This window comes from Aptenodytes forsteri, unplaced genomic scaffold, assembly GCF_000699145.1.
Source record: "Aptenodytes forsteri isolate BGI_AS27 unplaced genomic scaffold, ASM69914v1 Scaffold191, whole genome shotgun sequence".
Classification (NCBI taxonomy): domain Eukaryota; kingdom Metazoa; phylum Chordata; class Aves; order Sphenisciformes; family Spheniscidae; genus Aptenodytes; species Aptenodytes forsteri.
This window is the reverse complement of record NW_008794630.1, coordinates 2,103,059-2,125,307: the sequence shown is the minus strand read 5'-3', so window position 1 is coordinate 2,125,307 and position 22,249 is coordinate 2,103,059. Positions and strand designations below refer to the sequence as shown.

Genomic DNA, 22,249 nt, shown 5'->3' with positions numbered 1-22,249 from the left:
CCGCCCCGCGGCAGAGGCGGAGCGGGGTGCCGTGATGGAGCTGGGGGCGGTGATGGCGGTCTGCGCGCGGGTGTGCCCCGGGCACTGCGAGGATCCTCGGCCCCCGTCTCCCCCGGATGGGCCGGGCTCTGTCACCCTGGGGACTTTTCCCATTTCTCCCGGGGCTTGTGGCAGGGCCTCCCGCCGAAGCGGGGCGAGCCTGTTCCTCCGTTTGGAGCTGGAGGAGGGTTTGCGCTCCCCCCCCTCGGGGAGGGCTGCTGGGCCCCTCACCCTCTAGGTATCCGGTTGGGCTGGAGGAGGAATTGCAACTAGCCCCTTTTTGGAGGGGTGGAGTGTGTGTGTGGGGGAATTATAGCCACTATCTTGGGCCTCGCCATACTGTTTAGTGCCTACTTAAGGAATAGCAGCTCTTCAGGACCGTGTTTTCAGTCTGTTCTTCCCATGAGTTGAGAGAAGAAGCCCTGTTGTGGGAAACAGGCAAGAGGAACTCTTCATATCTCGCTGTGTCTGTTGTAAGGGTCTTGATCAGCTTGTGACCTGTGAAAACCTGTGATGTTTGCTATTCCTATCCTGTTAGTTTCTCTTCAGTTAATCATGTCATCTTTGCTCCGTCATCTTAGTTTCCTGTGCAAGTTCTTCCTTCGCTTTTTAATACTGTTTGACATTTAAATTTGTTTACTGTGTTTCAAAACCATTGTCAAGTCCAGCTAGATGTATGTATTACTTTATCTTCAGTGATCTGCTTTAATGGAGGAGCAATATCAGGTTATATATAAAAGTATATATATAATGTAGTTATTAAGGTTTGTTATGTGTCTTGATTTTAGTGTGTAGTAGAAGGAGCCTGACAAAAGGTTTCACAGCAAAAAATAAAGATTTTTTTTTTAATAATAGTTTTGTTTGTTTCATCATTTTTCAGGAAGATAGTCTTTAGGCAGAGAAGCTTGTAAACAAGAATTCAAACTCTATTGTACCCAACAGTACTATCACACAAATCTGATTTATTTTCCCTGTCTATGTTGGCAGTACTGGTTAATATCAAGTTGTAAATCGTTGTCAAAATGCTCAAGAAGCTCTGACACCAATTTGTCCCTGAAATTTAATTGTGGTGACTTGTCAAATCTTTTAAAAAAAATAAACAGTTGGCTGCTTCTTGTGCAGTTAATTATCTTAATTAAGAGTCAGATGCTTAGTTTTGTTGTAGTGGTCAACTAGCACTTAAACTGACTGTATTCTTTCTACAGGTTTACCATTTTGGAATTAAAAGAATTATAGCTTGGAATTACGTCTTGCCTGCTCCTGACAAGGAAAAACACACCACACATTATAAAATTGAGGGGTTCTTGTTATGTTAGACCACTAAAGCATAACAACTACAGTGTTCTGTTCATCAGCAATTCTGACTACATAAATGTTTGTCACTGAAATAACCACACCAGCATTTTTCAGGTGTGTAGTGGTTGTCATCTGGATCATATTTATTTTCCATATTAGAAATAAGACATGCCAAGGTGTACTGGAAAACAGTGTTACAAGTGTCTGTCCACTGGGTGTTTCTTTTTTTTTTTTTTTTTTTTTTCTCCTTTTGTACTGGTATTTTTTGGGGGAATGGATAGTGTGATCCTTAAATGGAAATGTTTTCAAAACACCTGTATATTAATATACCTACCTAGCTTGTTCCTTTATTCTTCTTCCCTATGGGAATGTATCAAAATAAATTCCCTGATCTTAGTAGAATGCTTCTAGTTGCAGTGGAGGTGTTGTAGGTGTTTTTTTTTTTTATGGCTGAAAAAAAAAAAAAAAGTTATGACTTCATATACTTGAGTCTAAAGATTGCCTTTAAGTCCAATTTAATATAGCTTAATGTGTTACTAGGCTGTTCTGAATTTTTTTGTAGAGAACTCGGTTTCAATATACAAAAATATTTGAATCCAAACAAGATTATTTGGTATTTATCCAAGTTTTTGTGACTTAGTCTCAGTCTTGATGAAAACTTATCAACTCTTCGAGTTTGCAAAAATTAATCTTGAAGGGATAAAACCAAACGTGAACATCTCTGTCTTCAAGATATTTTTGTGATGGTCTTGTGCATCTCAAAACCAATATTTCTAAGCAGTGTAATAGTGTAATAACTTAGAGTCAGGACCTTTGTTTGGTAAGTAGGGATAGCCAGAAGCATCGCAGAGACTCCGTTTTGCTTTTGCACAGGTTCCTGGCTGCAGTTAAGATCTTAAGAAACACACAGGCTTGTGTTTTCTTCAAACTGTTCAGGTTTATATTAACGCGGTGCTTGTTAGTAACTTTTTGCTGATGTGCAGTGTTGAAGCTCAGCTTTTTACTCAAGGAGGTCTGCAGAGTTGTACAGTCTCATAAAACCATCTAACGATAATTGAATATGTAGGAAAAATCAGCACACATTTTCTCTTAATTTAGTAACTTAAAAACATTTTGCTTAGAGCACTCAATTTCAATATGCAAGATGTATGTGCATGTAGTCTTGTTAAAATGCTTTGAGCTTGCCTGCCTTGGTATATCATCAGAAATGGAATTCTAGTTTTACAGATATCTATTTAAATTCAAATAAATTTTACTTAATTTTATTTTCCACTTCTATATTGGTTAGGCACTAGACATCAACAACAACAAAAATCTATGTATTGGAATTCCTGTGTGGGTTAGGGTTGTAGTGATTGCCATTGTTTTATTGGCCTTTTACTTTCAGTAGTAGCTGTATTAGCAGCAGTTTTGTGGACACAGTGAGATTTGGTAGTAAATTTAAAGATGGGTTTTTCTTATTTAATTGAAATTCAGCGTCTTATGATTGGCTTAGTGCTTTCGCTAACCAGAAGTTCTGTTTCTTCAGAAATCAAAACACTACATGATGGTCATCATGTAGTTTTGTGGGTACAACTTCCTTGGATGTCAATCCTGTTTATACTGCTGTCTTTCAGTGTCAACACTGGTTACTTGTGTGCAGCATTACTTCTTCCTCTGTGCTTCAGAGTGGGCCTTCCGCTTGCTGACCTAGCGGGAAGCTCACTTCTGGGGGAAAAGAGCATCGTTTCATGAGACTCCAGTGCTGGAAACTTGTTACACCTTGTATATGCTAAGCTTTCTTTTCTGTGATATCATCTGAATTTGAGGGCAAAAGGCAGTACTACCTTAATTTTATTTTCAACTTGTACATGACAAATGTTGTTTTAGTAAGTGCAGATGATAAAATGTGAAGCCCTGGATTTTGGCAGTTCTTACTGCACTTTATTTTCAGAGCTCCATCTTTGTTCCACATGCTCTCAGTATTCTGGAATTGCTAAGCTCTACCCTCCCGTACGGAGGATAACATTGGAAACCTGTAATGAGTTTTATTTCTGTTTTAACTAGAGCTCTTTGAGTTGGGAATTTATATAGTAAGATGGCTACTCTGCCTTAGATACTGTAGAACTGTTGGAGACTGCTGGGTTTCTGTACCCTGATTTCTTCACTTTCTGACTTCTCGGGAGTTGTTAGTACATCTAAGAGTGTTTCTCTTCTTCATTTCAACAGTTGGTTCTGTTGAAATGTTTTCCTCTCTTTTTATTCTGTGGAATTTTCTGCAACTGTTCTGCAAAAGTATTCATCTGCTTTCTATTGTTTAAAATGTATGTTCAGGATGGCATCTTGTTTCACAGCCTTTGCTTTGAAACATACTGCGGTAGTGAAATAGCTGAATTGATGTTTAATACTCCTTGTTAAGCCGGCATTTAAATTTTACAGCAGTTTACATGGACCACTTCATAGAAGACAAAATTTTCTTCCAGCTTTCCAAAAGCGGTACATGTTCCATGATATTTTTTGAGGCAAAGAGGACATAGGGAGTTCTTGAGTGTTTAAAATTTGTGGTAAGTTTAGTAGCAATCCAGTAAGAGCGTAGATCTGTTGTTCATCAGAAAGCAAGAACAGTAGAAGAAAAAAAGAGTATATCCAAAATTCATGATGCAACTTTGAAAACTAGAAAAGTTTGATACTTGTTACCATTCCCAAGATGTGGATGAGTGAATTGTACCTATGCTATCAAAGCCTTCGGTGTGATCACAAAAGGAAACTTGTGCACCTGCACAAAAAGAAAAAAAACAAACTTGACATAATGAAGCTCCATATATAATGCAAATGGATAGCTGATTCATTTTACTGTTTTATGGTATCTTTTTCCTTTAGTGATAGGATTCACTGACAGTTTTTGCTTCTGCTTTTGAGCTTGCAGACTTGGATGATGAAATACTCAAGATGAAAATGTAGTTTCTGTTATGTCTTACTTTCTGCTCATTTTGAACATTGAGAAATTGGATACTGACTAGCATGGAAACTTTTTCAACTTGTAATTCTTCTAGGAAAATCTAGTAATTGGGAGGCAGGGTGGGTCAGATGAATACTGCACATGTAGTTGGTTCTGTTTGTGCTTAAAGAACCCGGGGTAACAGAACTGCCTGTTCTAGCTGCTGTTCCTGTGTCATTTGAGAAACGGAATTGGAGAGACTGCTGGCTGGGGCTGGTCCTGCCAAACGGGACGGTATGTCAGAGCCGCTGAAGTCAGAGTTCATGGAAAGCGCTTTGAACAGACAGCTGTGTTGTACTTCTGCTGTAGAGCTAAAATGTCTTTGAGGTATGTTCAGTGAAAGCAGGGGAGGAAAAAATAGTTAATCTGTAACAACCCAACACAGAAAATAAGTATTTCTGGCTTCCACTACTGAATCACTTCTTTTAGTCAAAGGGTTTGATAATTTCTGCAGACTGGAAGTAAGTAAGGTGCTCTACCGGTTGAAGTACCTAATTAAGATGAGGTTATGAATCATAAATGAGAAATTAGCCTTCTGCTGAGCACATCTACGAAACACTCATATTGCCATCATTTTTTTTTGTTTATACAAAGGTATTATTTATGTTACTGGGATGTGAGGTAATTCAGGAAATGTTCCTAATGTACAGGGCACTACAAATTCTCATGTAACGTTGAAATACCGGTAACACCTAGATGGGGAGGAATTTTAGAGGAAGTTTTTGTTGCACAGCTAGCTCATGAGCACCTGAATTGTTTCTGCAGTTTAACTAATTCAGTGCTTTTCTCCTGTTAAAATTTGAGACTTGCCCCATAAATCTAACGAAGATTCTAACTTTAAGGTATTGCTTTTTCTTTTAACTCTGCAAATGAGTGATTTCTGAGTTTGTCAGATGTTCTAAGTTTTACCTAGTTGGTTTAATGAGAGTTCTAATGTTTTTATGGGTTTGTTTTGGGTTTTTTAATTTAAAAAATCAGGAATGCAGGCTAAGATAGTGTCTTGGTATTCAATACAGATAACTAATGTCAGGAGAGATTACATATTTTTGAAGGAGGAAGAGCTAGTGATTTATCACTGTGCCTTATGGTCCATTAGTACTTTTTCTGGGAAGAATTCTGTAGTCCATAAGTGCTAAGCAGTATGGAGATAAAAAGTGTTATTGCTGAAGATAAATGGACAATGCAAGTATTTTATCACTCCTTCATGTCCCACTAGATTGTTTCTAAGCAGTAGTAAATTCCTGACTGATTGGATTTAGTTTACACACGACTTGGCATAGGGGAAAATGTAAAATATATCTTGTACTGTAAGAATGATAACTTTGCGTTATTGAAGGAGTATCTAGTGCTCTTAAATTGTTCCTGTGCAAAAGAGCATAATATTACTTCCTCTTGAATAAAAGAATGTAACAAACAATACCTTTTTGTGGGCTTGCTGTTTTTGCTCCTGCAGTCTCTAGCAGCAGTGGAGAGACAGCTAGTCATTTGTGCTCTGAAATCTCTGAGATTGTTGAAGCATAACTGCAGGGAAGATACTTTGCTGACTTGTGGAAGGATGGGAACACCAATTAAGAATTCACTGTAGTTAATATGTCTGGATATTCAGCTGCTGAAGAATATTACCCTTCAGGTTTTTTTTTTCCAAATGAGAAAATTGTTTATTCTAGCTATGATTCTCTTGTTTTGTACAACCTTTAGGTGATTCCCCCCCACCATCCCATTTTCCCATGAAGAGATTTTCATTGCTGGATGTCTCAGCTGAAGTTGGCAATAATCAACAGATCTCAACTTCCTGCTCATAGATGTGACCTTCCCCACCCTTTGTCAACTAAAATCAACAGATCTCAACTTCCTGCTCATAAATGTGACCTTCCCCACCCTTTGTCAACTCAGTGCTGACAAGGGAGGACACTAAAGAAGGAAATTCTGAGTCTTTCAACTTGGATAAGAACCAAGTCTTACTTTGAGTTGAACTAAACCACTGGAAGAAAGAGAAACACAGTTGAAGTGTACCTGCTTATTAGATAATCAAATGTTGGTTATTTTGTTGTAACTTAATAGTATACCTGTTGGTTTTCCCTCATCAGGTTTCCCTGTGTTACTGTAGTCAGCTTCCGTAAGCCGGTCTTAATTTTCTGCAGTGGATGAACTGAGAGCAGAATCCTGAATGAGGGACAGGTTTTCAAGTTATTTCTGCAACACTCTACCATGCTGAAATAGGAGCGAGGTGATGTAGTAACTGCCACTGTGGAAATCCTGTTGTACAGCCAGATGGGACCTACGGAGTCATGCTGAGGCAGTAGTAGTCTAAATATTTTAGTAAGTTCAGTCTGGTAATATAGTGCTCTGCAGTGGTGTGGGAGGTGAAGCTTAAAATGGACAACACGGACAGTGAAGAGACGGAAAGTAGCAGAAGCCTTGGGGTAGAAATCCTGTTTTCCATTTGTTGGCTATGATACCAGAGCTCTAGTTTGAAGAGTATCGTCCCATTTGCTGTCAACAGTAAGGTAGGGAGAATGTGTTGATGTGCATTTATGCATTTCTTTGCCATCTGTATTTCCATCAATGTAAACATCCCATATAGAGTCATAGCATTTCTAGGACACTGAAGCTAAACAGCATGAAATTGGGGTACAGTCGGCCAGTGTAATCTGTTACAGTAGCTTGCAATAGGAAAATACAGCGTTTGTCACTAGTAGAAATAATCCTAATGTAAATTAAATTCTTAATTAAAGATCCCACCTCTAAGGCTTTTTTCTTAGCAATAGCATCTTTTCAGTCTTGACCAATAGCTGATTTTATGGTTTAGGAGGGAACATCTGAGATGATGGAGGAGAAAAGAGGAGCAAACCTGGAAATAAGTAAGACTGACTTTGACTTATTCTGAGCATTTCCTAAAGGATCACCTATGGAAGAGTACATCAGTCTGTTGGTAAAGAAGAGATTATTTTTTTCCCTCCCACTTCACTTGACTCTCCCTTTTTCCCTGACCAAGAACGGTACCCCTTCATCTTCTGAAATGGAATGGGCAAATGTCTTTGGATCAAATAAGCATTATATAGCTAAGGTGCCTGCAAGCACTGGAATTGCAGTTAAAAGGAAAATTTCAAAGCATAAGCAGTAAACAATTGTAATGCTTTGTATGCATAGTGTGGTTTTCTTTTTTAAAAGCTGTTGTAGAATTAGTCTAATGCTTACAAATATATTAGCATTGGCATCTTTATGAAGACATTCTATGTGTTTTAAAAAGTCAGTAGATGCCAAGGTGGCAGTCATTTTGGGGAAAATGTTTTACAAAACTTTATGCTGCTCCTGTCCCTTAGCATCTTATTGCATTCCCTTATTTTCTTAATCGTATTGTCAACTTTGTTTCATTGTCTTAAAAAAGGGAATGCCGGTTAGAGTTTTGATGTGTATCCCCAGAGAACTAATGCATCTTTCAAGGTTTTATTTTGGATGCAAGTCTCATTCTACTTGAGGTTTTATTCAGACGTTTCTTTTAAAAGCAGCTGTCTGTATTTCTGGTATCTTCTCTAGAATGAATATGTCTTTAAGAGAAGTTATTTGGAGTCATAATTCTGCTACAGAAAGCTTGTAAAAAGTTGTTTGAGTTTCAAGCACGCTATGTTCTCATTAGAAATATGTATCTGAGATTTGAAGGGCATACAGATTTCGTAACTGAGCCCAGTCCAAGTTGAACATACCTGCTGAAACCATTGTGCAGCTTTCACTGTGAATGGGTTCATTTATTGGTGTGTTTTGACAGCATGTCACATGCAAGTCTTCAGACGGGCCATGCAGTCTTTAGATTGCACCAGAGATAGAGCAATGCAGAGAAAGCCGATAGGCTTCCATTTGAAATGGTAGCAACCCTAGTGATTGCTGCTGCTTACTGATAAAAAGGTGAAAATTAACCCTAATTTCTTTGGTAAAATGGCAGAAATTCACAGAACCAAATAATACCAGTAGCCTTGCATACTGTATTACTGAGTGGCAACAAGTCATTTGTGCCTTAATACGACTAACTTAAAAACAAGTTCTACTGCGTCAGAATTCAAGACAAAGAGGGTTGGAGTAGCTATTTTATAATCTGCAAGTCTGCAATAATGGGATGTCCTATCCTGTGGAATTTTCTACTGTTAGAGACTGAGGTTGTCAGTGCACTTTAATTTTCACAATAGCAGCTGAAATAGACTACCCCTGGAGATCATGCAGTGCTGCTCTTCTGTGGAGAAGCACTAATGTAAACTGTGGGCAGTCTTGACTTGACAGCTGTGCTGACAAACCAAAAAAAGATGCTTTTTGCACTAGACAGATGTCTAAGTGTTGGAAATTTTCCAGTGAGAAGCAGAAAAGCTTTCTTCTTCCAGTATTTTCATGTCACATGAAGTATGGTTTAAATGAAAGGAATGTTTTCTGATGGGGAATGCTATTGCAGAGCTTTTTAGCATGCAGAGGATTAGCTTGCTAATCACCCCTCTGAGTAACTAGATTCTACCAGTTGTACAGGAAAATTCTTGATGTTGTGAATAGCGAGGCGCAGTGATTAAGGAAGCTAGTTATTATTTTAACTTCATTTGATATATTTGCATGGCGCAAGTCATGCCAGAATGTCTCCTGGATTTGCGTGTATTTTGTTACAATATTTATCAAATAGAGACATAGTATTCGTCGATAATGTTTCGTTGTTTTTTTTTTGAGAGACATTGTCAAGGATCTTTTCCAAATGAAAAATCCAAATGAAAAACAATATGAGGAGAAGGTTATATTAAAAAATACACAATATAGAAGACAGCTCTTTATAGCAGAAGTTATACCTGGTATACACTGTGGAGTTTTGTCCTGGAAATGCTAGTCATCAACATCAGTAATTCAGTAAATGCTGCAACTTAAAGCAAATTCTTCTCTTCACATGAAACGACAAAGTTGGTTTTACAAACCCTTTTCCTTTTTTGAGGAAACTAATAGTCCGGGTTGGTTGGTTTTTTTGCACACATGGTGTTCCATGGCATCTTCCGTCTTCTATATTTGAATTCTTCATAACCCCTTCATTCTGTTAAAATTCACTTGGCTGTTGAAGAGGGCATTTCTCATAGCAGGCAGTAAGTTAGATTGATTCCTGCTTTCCTCACCGTAGTGCAGGGCAGGAAGAAGTGATGGACACTTAATCCCATGCTCGTTTAGAGTTAGAGAGCATGATCAAGGATGGCTTGCTTATGCCTTGTACTACACTGTTGTATGGCACCGTAAGGCATGCTTTGTGATTTGTGGGGCAGTTGCAGTATTAGAAATATTTTATGCTAAAAAGCAGATAGTCGTGGACATGTAGTCAACTACATAAAGATGGACTAAGGGTTATGGCTGATACTATTCCACGTGTTCGTACTTGCTGCTTTGTTGAGTATTTGATAATGATGGGCATAGATCTTGTTTGTATTTCTCGAAGAGGTTCATGCATTGAGAATTACTGCATTTGTGATCTCTGTGGTTATGCAGCTTATCTCAACTGAAGCTTCATTAGCAAACTGCTCCCCCCCTCCTCGCCAAATTTAAGGATAACAATGAAGGATGTAGTACAGGTTAAACATACCTAAATTTCATGCTGTATTTCACTACGCTGGATGAAGGATTTACTTTCTCCTTTTTAGGTACTCTTCCACTCATCAAGATGGAAAGCTCAGACTCTAGTGATAAAGGAAATATTGATCAATCAGAAGCACAACGTCAGAGTCAGCTAGATCGGTTAGATCGAGAAGAAGCTTTCTATCAGTTTGTAAACAACCTGAGTGAAGAGGACTACAGGCTTATGAGAGATAACAATTTACTAGGAACACCAGGTAGGTAATGCTTGTGTATGTACATCTTACTAGAATTGCTTGTAGGTGATTTTGTGTCATTTTCTCTTTTCCTGAAACTGTTTCACCCATTTAGTTTGTGTGCTGCAGTTGTGTTCTGTGGTAGGAGGTAGCTTCTTACTAATTTGTGCATACTCAAATTTGAGCGGTCCCCTGACTAGTGGAGAGGTAGTTAGGATGATGTGGATTCATCAGATACAAAAGTCTAGTGTTTACACAACTTGGCAGGAACACCCAGAGTTAACCCAGTTCCAGTTATGGACCCTTAGACATTTTTGATCGAAAAGTAATGTCCCTTAAGCATCTGTGTGAAAATTTTGTGCTGGTGAGGTTAAGAGTTTGTAACTAGGATAAGTAGTCTGGTGCAAGATTCTGCGTGGGCATTTTTATGTCAGTTTTCAATTGACTTATTACTTTAAATTGACTCTTTATAGGATGATAGCTAATTCAAACCAGTTCTAATTTAAAACATGACTTCAACTAATTTAAACCTTTTTTCATGCTTGTGAAGGTGTTATCTTAAATATTTTACTCTGGACAGCCATTTAATTGGTATAGGATGACGAAAATTGCTGATAAGTTGTAGAGGTTACAGAACCAGAAAGCACATCTGTCTTGAATAGGTTGAAACTGTTGGATCTTTCAGCTTCAGCAAAACTTACTTGGAATAATGGTGCTGAAGTGTCTGAACTTCCCCTTAGCAACCTGTTTGGCAGTCTCATTATGGCAGGATTTAATTAGAAAAAAAGACAAGCAGTGGCTTGTACCTTCTTTAGAAGCTTTTGATAATGCTTGCCATACGTATGATTTGGAAATATTTTTGGAAAATTTTGCTTATTTTCTAAGGTGAAATTACTGAAGAAGAGTTGCTGAGAAGGCTACACCAAGTTAAAGAAGGTCCGCCACAGCAAAACAGTGATGAGAATAGAGGTATATACAGTATTTGTGAAAACTCTTAACTTTAGCACCCCATACGGACCTTAACTTGAGTGCAGGAGTGGAACAAGTTAAGCCTAGGCAGGTGCAAGGTGAGCTTTGTTTCAAAACTAAGCGAACGTTATGTCTGATACCTGCTGCAGAGGTCAGTTTGGGACAGATTTCACTCATAACGCATCTGTTACTTGCATCAAGATAAAGTTTCATTTAGTTTTTGTTTGTTGTTTTTTTTTTTTTAAGATTGCCTTCCTGTCTGCTCCCTTCCAAAGATGCTGTATTGCTTTCATTATCACCCTTCTATAGAGATAGGTGGAGGACGCTTGGAGCTTACCACTGGGGTTCATTCTTTAGTGAGATAGATTTGCTATAAAGCTATTCGTCAAGTGAAGGGTCAGGACAAACTTAGTTCTCTATTTAGTGGTCAGTAGATCGCTTAATTGTTTGGAAAGGAAAACACAGAATATTGATGTGTTATGACACCTGGAATGTGACTTTCCATTTACTTACGATAAAGAATATGTGTTACTTTGACTTGTTTGCTCTGTGATGGCTGCAGCCTATCTCTACATATTAGAAAAATGTCCACTCCTGCTCCCTTAAAAGAGCTCTGGTAGATAAGAATTGTGATGCTATGTGTTAAACCACAATAGCATTTGGTAGGATTAAGCACTTCTAAATTGTCACTTGTTAAACTAAGCAATTATGTTCTTGGAAAAGATCACTCCAAAATTAGCTCAGTACTCTAATTTTGGTAGTTCCCTGTCTTTTTCGCAGGTGCAGAGTCCGCAGAAGATGTTTCAAATGGAGATTCTATAATAGACTGGCTTAATTCAGTCCGACAGACTGGAAATACAACACGAAGTGGGCAGCGAGGAAACCAGTCTTGGAGAGCAGTGAGCCGGACTAACCCAAATAGTGGTGACTTCAGATTCAGTTTGGAAATAAATGTCAACCGTAATAATGGGAACACAAATCCAGAAACTGAGAATGAGCCATCTGTAGAGCCTTCCAGTGGGGAGGATTTGGAAAACAGCCAAAGTGACTCTGAAATTCCAAGGTCTGAATCACCATCCGTAAGGCAGCCTGGATCAGAAAGGAGCACTTCAGAGGAGCTAACAACTGAGGAAGCTTCCCTTCCTAGAGGGCAGAGGAGAGCAAGAAGTAGGAGTCCAGAACAGCGGAGAACGCGGGCTAGGACTGATAGAAGTAGGTCACCTATTAATCCAGTGAGTGAGACTCCTCGCAGGTCTCATCACAATACATCATCTCAAACACTTGACCACTCCTCAGTGAATGAAGCTGAGGGAAGCTCTAGAACTAGGCAGCATGTGACATTAAGGCAGCATACAGTGGGGACTGAGATGCCAAGTGAAAATGCAGTTCTGTTTTCAACCCCTGAAACGAGACCTGTTCCTCAAGCAGCAGGTTCTTCAGAAACTAACGGCACCAGTGAGTCTGCAGCTCCTGGGCAGAGGCCTCCTACCATAGTACTTGATCTTCAGGTGAGAAGAGTTCGTCCAGGAGAATATCGGCAAAGAGACAGCATAGCCAACAGAACTCGGTCCAGGTCCCAGACACCTAACAACACAGTCACTTACGAAAGTGAACGGGGAGGGTTTAGGCGCACATTTTCACGTTCAGAACGGGCTGGAGTGAGAACTTACGTCAGTACCATTAGGATTCCTATCCGTAGGATCTTAAACACAGGCTTGAGTGAGACTACATCAGTTGCTATTCAGACTATGCTAAGGCAGATAATGACAGGCTTCGGAGAGCTGAGTTACTTCATGTATAGTGATAGTGATGCAGATCCTAGTGGCCCAACTCCAAATCAGAACGTGGATGCTTCTGAGCCACAGAACGGAGGTGGTGGTACTTCAAGCAATGAAAGTACAGATGTTAGCTCAGGGGAGGTGTATGAAGGTGGTAATGAAGGTGGTTCAACATCTGGTGCCAGACGGGAAGGTCGGAATACGAGGGGATCGGTCACATTTGAAGAAAGTGGTTCTCTACCATTCCTTAGCCTCGCACAATTTTTCCTACTAAATGAAGATGATGATGACCAACCAAGAGGACTCACCAAAGAACAAATTGACAACCTAGCGATGAGGAATTTTGGTGAGAGCGATGCTCTGAAAACCTGTAGTGTGTGTATTACAGAGTACACGGAAGGCAACAAGCTCCGTAAATTGCCTTGTTCACACGAGTATCACGTCCACTGCATTGATCGCTGGTTATCAGAAAATTCCACTTGTCCCATTTGTCGCAGAGCAGTCTTAGCTTCTGGTAACAGAGAGAGTGTTGTCTAAATGAGATCTGAATTTATGGCCAAGCAGCTAGTGTGATAGTGATGGGCAAAGAAGTCACTTCCTTTATGGCCACTTTTTGAGTGGTACCTCAATGTATAGTAATGACTTGGAGTGAATCTTCCCTCATGAAAGCATTTTCTCTGAATTTAAGCTTTTAAAATTGGAAAATTTCTTTAATTAGGGTTTTCAAGATCTAGTTGGTTTGGGTGTTAAATTTCACTTGTCCAAAGACTTCTACCCCCTTAAAAAGATTTTTTTTTTCTTTGTGAAGAGTATTAAGTTCTTTCCCCAACCCAGCCCCTGCCATCCCAGTCCAATAAACATTTTGTCCTCAAGATTGTGCTTACGGGGAGTTCTTTGAGAAGTCATCCCAGCTAAATGTACATGAGACGTAGAGGAATTTTTGCAAGAAATCCAACTATCTGAAAAAATAATATGAACTTAATTGCACACTTGAACATACTTTTAATTTTCGTACTGGGTTAATATTGGACATGTCTGTGTAAATAACACTAATGTTAGCCCTTTCCCCATCACTATGGCACGCTGTAGGATGAGCTGTTAGCTTAATTGGGATATTTATCTTGTTGTGGAAATATAAGAATTGCCTATGCTTGTTTAAATAAAAAAAATCTGTTTTAAAATTGTAAAGCTTTTTTGTAGAAGCTCAGTACTTTTCCAATGCACTGTTGTACTAACGCATTAAGAATTAAAATTGTACCATGCTTAGAAATCAAGAATGCTTTTCATACAAAACCCACCACACAGAGAGCAAACTAAATACAAGAGAGCTGCTTTTGTAACTGTGTACCTGTCAAGAGCAGTGCATATCTGTACTATTTATGTGAACAGCTACTGTAATATAAAAACAGTTGAATTAGACATCTTAATTGCATTAAAAAACCGGAAATTAAATGTTATAATTGCAGTGTTTTGGCTCAGTAATGCCACCAAAAAAGATCATAAAAATTAGAAACTTTTCTAATGGCTGGTTATTTCTTGGTATGGTTGCTGATGTAATAATACAAACCGGTATGTACCAGTTCATTCAGTGAGGTTTATGTCCAATTTTTCTACCAAGTTTTACTTTCATTTTTTGAGGCAACTCTAACTATTCAGCAGACAAGTACTGACAGGTTTTTTTTCTTCCCCACCAGCTTCAACTATAGTAGTAACCTCTAGATCTGTTGAGTGGACATGCTGGTACATCCAGCGTTGTGCACTTGAGTCACAGGCTACCAGAAAAATAACTTTAAGTATTAACTGGAAAACAGATTATTAGAGTGTTAGGTTAAACTTGAAAATGATAATTGATTATGGGAGTACACTTAAATGTGTAGCCAATTGTAAGAATGACATTAAAAAACCCCAACAAATTGGACAGATTAAAATGAATTTAATTTACTTTTAAAATTATGCGCGTGGCATATTGAAATTGAGAATTCAAGAATGTACCTCAACTCTCATCAGTGTCAGGGGAAAACATCCCTCCCCCTCAATGACCCATTCTTTGTTTTATTCTCTAGTGATTTTTTGTTTTTCTAGCTTACGTGTGCAACAGGGAAAGCAGTATTTATTTCACCTCCAGGGCAGTAGTTATGAAGGGATATGAACTGCTCTTGCTGGCTATATGGGAAATGTTGCTTGTTCCTCAGACGACAAAACCAAAGCTGGCCTATCTCTTTTTCCTAATTAAAACACATTTTTGGTGTTTTATAGTGGTGGTTGCATAAACTGTAGTCTCTGCTCTAAGCCATTTTAACATCTCATCAGCTAGTTAAGGATTCCACAGTGTCCCAAAATTCCAAATTTTTTCTCCGTGTGTGTTTTGTGGTGTTTGGTTCGGTGGGAAACCCTGACTGGCTCTTGAGCTCGCTTTCCTCCTGGTGGGACACACCATCGTGGCAGAGGGGATACGTGTATTCTTTTTGAACAGAAGAATAAATAAGCTCATGTTTTTTAAATTTTTCCCTCTGACATGCATCACTGTAAAATTGGAAGTTAGCTATTAATTTCAGGTGCTGGACTCTCTATGCCAAAATTTCCTCAACGAAATAACACTTCTGAATTTCTTCCAGTAGCATTCACGTAGCAAAGACACACTATCAGTTGCGGTTTCCAGTAGCTTTACTGCCTTACTGGAGCGTAGAATTAGAAGGAAAAAGAAAACCCCTCTTCACGTGGATACCATGTTAGATTTTGAAAGTCTGATGTACGTCTCTGAGGACTAAGGCTTGTGACCAGAAAGAAAGGAGCCCACTAGTGCTAATTAATGTGAAGCACGGCTGTGATACGTGTCATTCAACATAGCTTTCTTTTTAATATTCTGAGTTTCCAGTAACTGTTCACGTTGGTAGAATCAACTTTACGGTTTTGTTATAGCTTAATAATGGCATGCCTTAACATTTTATCTTTCTGTAACAATAGCAACTAATAAAATGTTGGCGGTTTCCCAAATGGTACCAAGAACAGATAATTCAACCTCAGTTCAGGAGGCCTTGAATGTTCGCGCTGTTTTATATGCCTTTTCCGACGCTGAGTGTGCTAAAGGCGCTGGGGGTTCGTTGTCTGACGTCTGGAGGAGTTGGCAGAAATTAAACTGCTGATATAGCAAAGACCTCTTTATGTAGCTGAGTCATCTGTCAGCCTCTGTGGCAATTCCATTTCTATTCTTTTAAAGTTAGATTGGAGTTAGGAAAAGCCAATATTAACGCTTCAGTTGCTAACAAAATATGAAAGACGCTCTAATTTAACAAGGTTCACAATTAGCCCAATTTACATTTTATGGATCATTTTGGTATTGAGCATTTGTACTTACCGCTTCTCTCAGTTTACACTTCCTTGGTATTCCAGGAGGGGTACGGCCACCTAACTCATGCTTGTAGCCATATGAAGGGTTAAAATGGCTGGTTTTGTCATTTTCAAAGGCCTGATTGTACAGAAATGGGGAGTCTGAAGAGGCAGAGGCAGCCTTGTTGCATCAGCTGCCTGGTTCACAGTGCCACCGTGTGGGAGCCTCTCTCGGCCTGCCTTCAAAGCCAGGGTAACTCTGTCTCCGCGCTTGGAGCAGCGTGGTTTCTTTTGCGTTGAAGGCTGTTGCTTTATTTTATTTTTGAAGGAGGTTCCCTGTTACTGCCTGCCTCGGTAGTTACCGTGGTGGTTTTTTCAAACTGCAAACCACCCGAGCTCCTGCTGTGAATATCTATCTGGTGTGTGAGCTTAATTCCTTTCTGGCAGGGCAGACCTGTATCCACAGGATCTCCGTACACGGCAATTAAATCAGTCACAAGGCAAAAACCTAGAAGAACGCACAGTATTTTTTATTTAAGAGTGCGTTTGATAGTTTAACTGAGATTGTGAACCGATACAGAGTTGTGGGTGCTTGCTTTCTTTTTTTCAATTGGGGCTTTATCCGTTAAAAGACTCTGAAGAGTTATTCCTGGGGTTTGTTAGATTTCCCTTTCATGTGCACTTTTTTATTTCTTCAAACAAGTTGGGTTTTTTGCAAAGAACTTGTAGGCAGTTAATTGACTTGTTTTAAAAATGATTTGATTAGTGTAGGTACTGCATGCATAGAAATCACTCAATAAAAGTTTAAAGACGTTTTGTAAGAAGTATTGAGGTGCAGGCACAGCAGCCGCACTGACGTGATACCGTACCAGTTTTGAAGGAGCCATAATTGTCCATTGCGTCAACTTGGCAAACGAATGGATTTCCCACCAAGGTTGGCACAATGGACCATCGTGATTGTCATTCCAGTTCCCTGTCGCTTCTCTGGGTTATGCAAATGTGGAGAATCCAAAGGACTGTTTCCCTGGTATATCTGCAGTCGATGTTTATCCCGAAATGGTTGCCTACGCAAAGAGGAGATTCCCAGTGGTCTCGTAATAATGAGGGTCTTATGTGAAGACGAGAAAAGAAATGCAGTTAAGGCTGACCGTCGGTCTCTGACTTAGCAGTGCGATGAGGGGTTTTCTGAACCTCACCGTGCGATCCTCACCGTCACGCTGCAACGCTTCATCCTGTCGGCTTAGCCGCAGCCTTACCTTTAGTTTGGGATCCTTTTCATTAATGAGTGCATTCGTGTGACTGTCTGGTGTCTCGGTTTTCTCACCGCTCATCCTTGCTCCTACCGCGGGGGGCTCGCGTTGCTTGAGTAAGGGTATGTAAGCAAGTGTGGAGCTGATGAGGTACAGAGGCGTCATGGAAATGTCTGCCTGCTCCTCTGCCTTCTCCCAGGAGGAGGTGCTTTGGATGAGGGTTGGCTTGGAGCCACGTTAAGGGAATTTATAACAAATTCAGAAACATTTCCAACTTCTGCGTACATTAGGCTTTTTGTTTGTTTATCCTTGACTAGGGAGGGAAGAAGGAGGGTGAAGAGACAGAATCAATGGTAACTTACCCGAAGTACATATAAGTTGTGTTGTGTTAAAAGAGAAAAGAAGTTTGCATCTGTTATACCAGGGCTTCCCAACCTCTTTTTGATAAGAGGTATCTCTTTTTTTTTTTTTCTTCTTATGGGGAAACATACCGTTGAATTCGCTTTGATTGTTTTATCTGGTTTTGTTCCCTTAAGCTAAAATACCCGAGACCCCTTCCTCAATTTCACTATCTGCTAGTAAGGCTGGTGGTTGGGAAGCCCTGAATTCAACTGAAAATGTAACAGTTTTCTTTTTTTTTTTTTTTGTACAGTGCTTTAAATCTGTTTATACTGGACCTGTTTAATACAAAATGGTACTCTGAGGTCATTGGACAACAGTTTGACCAGATTTGATAGCTAACATTTAGGAGGAGTTTGTTCCCTATGTAAGATGTCATAATGCAAATTTAAATAGACTCAATAAAATGCATGAAGTGTTCATTTTGTGCTTGACGATCACTCCTTGGGTTTATTCTTCTTACGGTGGGAATGCGCTGGAGTAAACGATGGCGGATGTGGTAGGTAGTTCCTCCGTACGCCTTTTCCCTTGCGGCTGGGCAGAAAGGAAAGAGCCGGAATGGTGTAAGAGTTAACTTCTTGGAAGAACTTATTGCTCCTTAGTACATAAAACTGAAGCGATAAATCTTACCATGTCCCAGACTTCTGTAAATCTGTCAGCGGATAATGTGGGATAGCGAAGCAGTGTCTGCACGTTGCCTTTCAAGTAGTAGCTGTGACTTCCACGGGTGCCCGTCAGCACCAGGGCCCGGTGGTCGGGGCTGTCGGGGCCGAGTCTCCCTAGAAATACATTCTGCAGTGTTCAGCGGCTTTCATGAGAAGCTCTCACGTATGGCTAAAAGCTTCGTCCTAAAATTAGTAGCTGATGTACGTGCAAATGCTTGCTTGAGTGGGAAGGAGATTTTTTAGGGCACGGGAAGCTATCTTTGTTATCGGCGCTTCCCTCACCTCAACTCCGTTCCTCGAGTAGGCAGTGGGAGCCGCTCCCCGAGAGGGGCGTGCTGACATCGAAACAAAGGGAGGGGTCGAAAGGTGATGTATAGCTCGAAAACACGCAGCGCCCAGTGTTTTGGGTGCCAGGGAATTGGGTAGCAGTATCACAGCTGGGCTGATGCTTGACAGCACTGTGAGTGGTGCTCTTGTTCGGTGAGGAGGAAAGCCGTGGGCTTCGCCAGGGGTGTGCTGAGTCGGGATTCTGCTCCAGCTTCACCCTCCGTGGGGAGAGCTCTTGGATAAGGGTGGGTTTTTTTCCCCATTCCCACATGCTTCGTCTTGAGCTGCGCGGTCTGTCTTGCTCTGCAATCTGAAATTGAGACTTTAACACAGGCGTTAACTTTCATTTCGGTGACTTCACTCATGAAGTGGTTCCCACACTTTCTGTAGCAGGAGCTCTTTGCCAGGTGGCCGACTCCAGCCCCGCACCTCCCTGTAGGAAGTCTTTGGGTTTGGGTAGCCCTGTGTTTGTTCCTTAAAAACTGTCAATCAACCCCCAACTTGCTTAGAGTCCAAACCAACCTTGGAGCACGTGTGTGGCTGACTTCATCCCTATGTTTGTTTTCTTTAATATATTTGAGGTCTTTGTTCTGGCCTGTAAAACTTTACATAACCTTGTTCCTCCCTCTCGGTGCTTAAACCCTGTAACCTTTTACACTGTTCTGCTCCTCCCTTCAGGGTATATTTCCGTGGCAGATCCAGACCTTCACCGGGGAATGTGTTTGGCCGCTTTGCTGGTCCTGCTGCTGGGTGGGAGGAGAAAGGTTGTGTTTGGCGAACCTGTCCATCCCAGAGCGATGGGGGTGCAGGAAAAACCATGCGTTCGGGGGCTTCTCACCTCCAAAAGGGCTCTTCTGACCGCTCCTCAGTGGGATCGAGTGTTCGGAAATAGGGAGGCAGGGAGAAAAGCAAAAAAGGCTGTCTGCTGCTCGCTCGCCCTCGGAAATAGGGAGGCAGGGAGAAAAGCAAAGGCTGTCTGCTGCTCGCTCGCCCCCCCCAGCTGTTTCAAGTGTGATTGAACCTGTTTCAGGGCTTTTAATATGACGAATCTAAACTCAGCTCTGTTGTGACTCCCTAAACCCTTACAATAAAGTTATATAGGGGAAACTAAACCCACTTTTTAGTCTTAAACTGGAGGGGCATTGTCTCTGATGCTAATGAGATGCTGATGCTGCATGCTCCAACTGTTCCCCTGAATAAATCCCCTGTTAAGCCGAGCATGTGAAAATCCAGGCGTCAAGACCCCTCAACAATGATTACTTCATAAAATAGGAGTCAACCCATATTTGCTGAGGGTTTCTTGAGTTTTGGCACCCTACGCCATCGGGGTCCTGGGTTTTCAAGGAAAAAGCTTACGAGGCGGTATCCTTGTGATAGCGTTGTGGGATTCGGGCCGCGGGAGCCAGGCGGGGGCTGCGGCGGGTTTTCCACGGCTCCGGCAGCCGGCAGCGCGATGCCTTGCGCAGCGCTAGGAGGGGAGCCAGCCGGGCTCCTCGTTGCCAGCAGAGATGATTTCCTTTGCACTGGTTTGATTTCTCAGGATGGATTTGCAGAATGTGATTTCTTCAGGCTGAAAGTTGGAGGCCGGTGGTTTTTTTTTGCTCTGGAGCAGCGGCTTTGCTCGTTGTGATGGGTCCTGTATGAAATGCCATGAAGCAAAAAGTGCCTGGCTTGGTTTCGTGGCTTTAATACCCGCTCTAGTCTTTCCTTTCACGGCAGTGAAGTGGCCCTGATGACACCGCCCCAGACCGAAACCCCCCGTTTTGCCCTGCATCTGCAAAGCCAGACCTTGCCCGCAGGCTGGCCGGAGGTTTTGCTGATGCTGGAGGGTGTTACGGGTGTGAAGCTAGTTCAGGAGCCCACAGGGTTCACCTCCTGACCCCACAGCAGGGCTCTACGCCAAGATATGAACAGAGGTGGGACTGCTGCGTGCCTGCCGCGAGCATCGCTCGCTGCCCGCCGAGGGGAAGGCAGCGCCAGGCAGGTGAAAGGCAGGAAAATACGCAGTGGAAGAAATAGTTTAATCTCTGTAGGTACTGCTGACTTCTAAATAAACTAAATAAATCCTAAATAAACTTGGAAATGACTCGGCCTTTGCTGCTGGCACCTTTGGGATGATCTTGCTTTAACTTGGAAAGATGGAGCTAAATAAACTGAGAGACTTGTGGGAAGGGGGGAGGTTGGGAAATGCCCTGGAAGCTGATCGCTGTCGGCTGGTGTCCGGGCAGTGCTGCTCGTCCATCTTCCCTGCACGCGTGGTGTGGCCAGGAGGGAAAGCGGGGGGGCGGGAAATGATGGAAAGGGATGCAGAAGGACAGAGGAGGGGAAGGGAAACAGGAGGTGAATTAAACTGAAGGAAAACTGAGGAAGGGTACAAAAAGAAAAGGCTTTGAACTGTGCTCGTCTCAGTGGGACTGGTAAAAACATCACCACAGGTGGAAGAAGAATACGGGCGGGAGCACAACCGCGGGGATCCTCGGGGTCCGGCTGCGAGGATGCAGAGCAGGTCCAGAAGAAGAGACCTGGGGACTGCAGTCCGGGGCCCTTTGGGGCCGAGCGGGAGGGCAGCAGGCGCTGCGGAGGGCGATGCGGTGTTGGCCACGTATGCCGGGGCTGGCCCGGCCTGAACGATGCTCCAGATGAGACGACAACAGATTTATAACCATAAAATCCCGATCCTGGGCAGAAGAGGTGCATGCCAGAACAATAGCTGGAGCCTGCGAGGGCGGCGGGGGGGGGACACACACAGTGCCCCGCTCGCACCCTACCCCACAGCCGCAGGAGGGGCTGTTTACACAACCCCGCCGAAAAAGCCCCCGAACGCTGCTTGTGTTTCCAATGTGGGATTGAGCGGGGCTGTGGGTGATTGGGAGAGACTTGTTTAGTGCAGCTCTTGTGCCAAAAAAAAAAAGGTTTAAAAAAGCATACCCCGAAGCCTCGGCCAGGATAAAGCATGCACAAGCAAACGGGTCCAAAAGCAATCAGTGCTTCTTGCAGCCCAGCGTATTCCTCTGTTCTCGCACCAGCGGGGTGGGCTCGGGCTGCCTCCTGCCGCGGGGGTGCTGAGTGTTCACCATCAGCTTTGGTGTCAGTGGCTCCCCGCCACCGGGACCTCGGGGAGCCTGGTCTCTCCCCTCCCTCCCAGCCACACCTCCCTTCTTGTTCTCTTTTCCCCCTCTCCTCCTTTTCCCCCCCTCACCTGCACTGTGTTTGCCTTAGATCTAAGCACGTATATATATATATATTTTCCTCCCTTGCTTTGCCCTGCTGCCAGTATGAAGCGGTTTCCCGTATTGCGTTTAAAAAAAGCCCCTAAAACCCAACCCGAAGGAAAGCGAGCGCATCCCGAGCTCACCCCATTGCTCACCCCGCCCCAGCCGCCCCCTGCGTGCTCTCCTTTCCCCTT

General features: G+C 42.0%; 1 protein-coding gene across 2 annotated transcripts; it reads left to right on the top strand.

The window, feature by feature from the left end:
* Positions 1 to 445: 445 nt before the first annotated feature.
* RLIM (ring finger protein, LIM domain interacting) lies at positions 446 to 18,275 on the top strand. Of its 2 annotated transcripts, XM_009273439.2 has the most exons (5): positions 446 to 512; positions 9,961 to 10,149; positions 11,014 to 11,097; positions 11,878 to 12,309; positions 18,105 to 18,275. In XM_009273439.2, exons 2-5 carry the CDS (start codon positions 9,981 to 9,983, stop codon positions 18,110 to 18,112), a joined length of 693 nt encoding a protein of 230 aa, XP_009271714.1. In that variant the 5' UTR covers positions 446 to 512; positions 9,961 to 9,980; the 3' UTR covers positions 18,113 to 18,275. The 2 variants fall into 2 exon arrangements, with proteins under 2 accessions (XP_009271714.1, XP_009271711.1); XM_009273436.2 differs by having other exon boundaries at positions 11,878 to 18,273.
* Positions 18,276 to 22,249: the final 3,974 nt, after the last annotated feature.

Bases quoted from the DNA above. Each gene is read 5' to 3' on its own strand.
- RLIM (XM_009273436.2), top strand. From the start codon at position 9,981: ATGGAAAGCTCAGACTCTAGTGATAAAGGAAATATTGATCAATCAGAA. The intron at 10,150-11,013 runs GTAGGTAATGCT...TTATTTTCTAAG, and splicing joins CAATTTACTAGGAACACCAG to GTGAAATTACTGAAGAAGAG. The intron at 11,098-11,877 runs GTATATACAGTA...TCTTTTTCGCAG, and splicing joins AAACAGTGATGAGAATAGAG to GTGCAGAGTCCGCAGAAGAT.